This window comes from Penaeus vannamei, chromosome 28 (genome assembly GCF_042767895.1).
Source record: "Penaeus vannamei isolate JL-2024 chromosome 28, ASM4276789v1, whole genome shotgun sequence".
NCBI lineage: Eukaryota > Metazoa > Arthropoda > Malacostraca > Decapoda > Penaeidae > Penaeus > Penaeus vannamei.
The window spans coordinates 5427338-5432337 of record NC_091576.1 but is presented as its reverse complement, the minus strand read 5'-3'; the positions used below and the strand labels follow the sequence as shown (position 1 = coordinate 5432337).

The 5000-nt window shown below is 35.7% G+C and overlaps 1 protein-coding gene across 2 annotated transcripts in view; it reads left to right on the top strand.

Annotated features, from left to right (window-relative positions):
- Positions 1-5000, top strand: part of LOC113801174 (ADAM 17-like protease) — a 20205-nt gene that overhangs the window by 13798 nt on the left and 1407 nt on the right. The window contains exons 9-12 of one of the 2 annotated variants that reach the window (XM_070141716.1): positions 735-970; positions 1326-1767; positions 2166-2281; positions 2628-2824. In XM_070141716.1, coding sequence (XP_069997817.1) covers positions 735-970; positions 1326-1767; positions 2166-2281; positions 2628-2824 — 991 coding nt within the window. Of the gene's footprint in view, positions 1-734; positions 971-1325; positions 1768-2165; positions 2282-2627; positions 3229-5000 lie in introns of those variants that run through there. The other variant, XM_070141715.1, reaches the window with a different exon arrangement.

Here is a 5000-nt window from a genome sequence, read left to right as displayed (position 1 = left end):
ACTTCCCTGTAAAAAAAAAATAAATAAATAAATAAATAAAATAAAAAAAAAATAAATAAATAAAAATAAAAAAAATAAAATAAAAAAGATTTTTAGTCATGTCATACCAATCATTTCTCAGCATGATGACTGCACCACCAGCAGAGGAAATCAAAGTTACCAGTAGGATTTGATGAGAGGAATCTAGTCACAGTTCATATATTGTATCACAGGTGTATGGCGTCGGGGAAGCAAATGCTGAGGTAAGGGCCCTTCACAGACCGCTATTTTAAGAGTCTGTGAAGGTAAAAGATAAGGGTAATTGTGTACATAAATAGAATATGAAATGTAAAAGTATATTGATAAGGACCCATTGACATGGTTTTACTAACGAAATGCTATTTTTTTTTATTGAAGGTGATCCCAGAATGTCAGTGGTATATATTATTTCTATCCTTTTTCAGATATCAGGCATGTTTTATTTGTTGTATGTATACTTTGTATGTTGTATTCAAGTCTTTGTATTAGATTATGTATCATCCTGTATGTTGTATTCAAGTCTTTGTGTTAGAGTATGTATCATCAGCTGAATGTAATCAGCCCGTTGTAAGGCACATTGCAGCAGCGTAAACTGAGGGTATCAGGTTCTTTTCTGTTGGGTCATGTTTATATTTAAAAAGTTACTGATATATTTGGGGAGGAGTAAATCATGGAGACTGATTTTATTTTTTCTTTCTCTTTACTCCATCTTGCAGAGTACTTTAAGAACGGACACACTCTCTACCTAAACTCCGGCCTGAGTTCATCCAGGAATCACTACGGGCAGAGGGTGATCACCCGTGAGGCAGATCTTGTCACAGCACACGAGTTTGGACACAACTGGGGCTCAGAGCACGACCCAGACCGACCAGAGTGCAGCCCCAGTGCCAGTCAAGGAGGATCATATCTCATGTACACATATTCTGTGTCTGGCTATGACATCAACAACAAGGTAGAGTGATAGGAGTACTAATTTGTAAGATTCATAAATTTAAAAGGGTTTTATTTGCTTGAACTTGTATGGAATTATAAAATGAATAAAGTGTTTTGTAATGTGTGTGACAAATTTTCCCTTAAATTTATTCAGATTTGTGTTTGCTCTTTAAATTTCAAATATGATAAACAACTGAAAGGGCCATTGTGATTGAATTTGGACACAACTGAAGAACAAAATCAAGGTTGCTGAAATATCAGTGGAGACTTAGTACTGATTTAAGATGATTAGGAATGTTAGGATTGTTTAGCTACTTTTACTAAATTTTATTAAGAAAGGAAAACTAATTAGAACTTATTTCTCTTGCATGCAGAGGTTCTCTCCATGCAGTCTCAGAGCAATTCGTGCTGTCCTAGTTGCCAAGTCTTCTCGCTGCTTCACTGAGCCTGAGGAGAGTTACTGTGGCAACCAGCGTGTAGAAGGCCAGGAAGAATGTGATGCAGGGCTGGTCGGCCAGGATGACTTGGATGCTTGCTGTGACAAGCATTGCAAATTGCGAGAGAGAAAAACTTGCAGTGACCGGAACTCTCCCTGTTGCCAGGGCTGCCAGTATATGAACCAGGGTGTCAAGTGTAGGGAGCAACAGCCAGCCACATGCGAGAATGAGTCCAGGTGTCTGGGCACTACAGCAGTTTGTCCCAAGGCCAAACCTATGGAAGATGGCACTCCCTGCATTGAGAAGGGCCAATGCCACCAGGGGTCCTGTCTTCCCTACTGTGAGACACAGGAAATGCAGAGCTGCATGTGTGATACCAGTAAGTCAATAGTGTTAGCATTGTTAAATTAATGTAGATGATTTTAGGCTGAACCGGAAATTTTTGCTTGATAATTAATTGAAAATGCACTTTTAACAATTAGTTAGAAATATGGGTACAAATCAGATTTTAAGTTAAGTGATTTAAAAGTATGGATTAATAATTAATTAAGTAAAGAATTAGAATTTCTGTTGTCTTTAGTGAATGATCAGTAAACAACCTAGCTCCTTGAAACAGTTCAGTGTGATAGAAAATCTGTTTTAAAAAATCATGTCACGAAGGCTATTTAGAAAAAAAAAAGTGAAATTAGTATTTGAGACAAACATCTCTTTAGGATAGCAGAGCAAAAGTTCTAAAAGCATGCTTGATAATAATACACCAAATTCTTTTATCCTCAGTTGATGACGCATGTAAGAGGTGTTGTCGCAAGACGCTGAACGACACCTGCTTCCCCGTCACACCCTTGGACATCCTTCCTGATGGCACTCCCTGTATTCATGGATTCTGCAATAAGGTAAGATGGAATGAGCGCTGACAGCAGTATTTGTCGTATAAAATGTAAATTTTTCAGTATGTATTTGATTTCTTTATACTAAGGAAACGAATTGGTTTGACTGTAGGTGACTTAGCTGTCAGTTCATGATCCTATATCCTATAAAGTTTGATATTTCATTATGGTTTTACAACTTCATTTTGTGTTTTGTTTTAGCATGTTGCATTCTAGAAGGATTTACAGTACTTTCCACAGATTTATTTTTAAAAGATTGTGAATAGGAAAATTTGACAAATTTCAACTGTTGATTATTAAAGCATCGTAAAGAAAAATATTGTATTTTGTTAATAGCACTTCATATTTACAGGGAAAATGTGAAAAGACAGTGCAAGATGTTGTAGAACGTTTCTGGGACATCATAGAAGATATTAACATTAACACTGTACTGATGTTCTTGCGGGACAACATTGTAGGGACAGTCATCATCATCTCCGTCATCATCTGGGTCCCGGCATCATGCATTTTCAGTTACGTTGACCGCCGTCGACAAGAAGATTACCGCAAGTATGTTCGTTGGTATTACAGCAATGAGCTTATTCACCCAACTGACAGTGTTCGCATTATTGATAGCAAACGCACGCGAATACATGAGCCTGGCCGTGTCCAGGAAGCTACTAACCGTGTGCTAGAGTCTGGTGGGCGTCCGCATGACCCGGGGACTCGAGCACATGACACACGAGATCCTCCTGAAGGTGCAGAAAGCCGCCAGACTCTTAATACCCCTCAGTGCCCCCCTGTGTCACAGCACTACACTAGTGCCATGTAGTTGTGTGACTGCAGATTTCATTCAGAGAAATGGTGATATTATTTTCTAAGAAAAGAGAATGCTTTAGGAAAGAATGAGGTCTATTTCATATAACTACCAGCTTATCCCTTCAACAGTTTCTGGAGCAATCTGTGTCACTCAGTTATTTTATTAATAATGACAAACAACTAACCAAAGCTATTGGTATAGATGGCATTCAGAATCCAGATGTCTAAGATTTAATGCATATGATTAAGCATTTACCTGCAAAGGCATATGAATATCAGTGAAAGGGTCATCACCACCATTGGTGTTAGAGTAGTTGATGATTGTGTAGATGATTAGTAAAAAGTCACTGTAATGAATCTCATAATGACCTTGGATGGGGAGTGTAATGAATCATGCCACTGGAAATGTTTGTCAAGGTCTGTAGTTTTTTATTTCTTTTTTTTATTTGTAGTGATCCCAGACACCAAAGAAATTAAGATGCTTCCTACAAATTGATCTCACAGTACTTACCAAAGAAAATTTATTTTAGAAATTAGCAGCTCCATGCAACAGTTGCAAACAAATTTATGTACAAATATATTAGGAGCTAAAATGCAGAAGATACACTCTACTATTACTTTAAGTAGAAGAACAATCTTGCTGCAGCTTCATTTAACCAATATGTGGTTTAAACATAAACAGTAGCATACATCAAAGACATTCCATTAAAATATACCTGCAGTAATTACATTCCCTTTCTCTGGGTACTGAATTGTTATAGACATTATGTCTGTGAGCTATGTGGTTGTGAATTATTTATATTTTTATTGTTTTAACTATTGATCTGTAACTTGAAAATTTCTGAATGTGAATTATAAGGTGTGGTACTGATGCCTACTTCATTTTGTGTCCAAGTTTTGTTGCTTTTTATTTATTGTCTTGTGAGGAGCTTGACCTATTTTCTATAGCATTCAGAGATGGTAAGGTAAGCTTTTGTCTGTTATTAACATTCCATGTATTCTACATACATAAAGCAGAGGTAGTTATGTAATTTATAGGATTTAAGTTTCATCAGAAAGTGTGGTGCTTCTTGATTGTTGGAATATTTTTCTTGTGTTTTCGAAAGGTCAAAGTAACAAGTGGTATTCTTTGCTTGATATAGTAACAGTATGAAAGAATCAACCTTCTAAATTTCTTTTCTTTTTATGAATTCTACTAAAGACCAAAAGATTCTTTGCATATAATGTTCAGTAAAGAATGCAGGTAGTTTCTGCTTTTTAGCCAATTAGCTCTTATTGGTTGAAGGTGGCTGGAAGAGTAAGGTCATGCCTCATAGATTCTTGTTGTACCTTTGCTTAAATCCTTTTAATTGTGAGTAGTCATGTGCTTTAACATTTAGTTTTGAGTTTCTTTCTTTCAGATTTATGTTGCCATTATTCTCTTGCTCTAACTTTTCTCAATTACTTTATTATATATTTATTTGATAAAGAAATTACCTTTTTATGCTTTTTCACCTTTTTTTCTTATATATTCTGTAGATTAGTACATTTCTGTATGTTAGTTCTGTACCCTGTGAAAGTCAGGTCCATCTGTTGTTACAAGTTGATCAGAAATCCAGTTATTGTATGAGCATAATGTTGGACATGAAAAGATTCATTTATCTATAAAAAACAACAACATATTGAAGGAAATGTGAATAATCAACTTTTTGTTTTTTACTATCTAACATATAGGGATAACCCATTTTACTTTAGCAATGGGCCTAGTGATATGAAGTACCTGAAGTTATAAAGCCTGTCTTATCCCACTTTCCTATATATTTATATCAGTTTTTGTACTGAAAATTACTTTGTTTGATATCTTCTTTTTTTAAATTGGCAAACATTTTTGGTATGTTGCAATGGTAATTGCATGGACCTAAACAGCTAAAGGGTTAAGCAAGCTGAA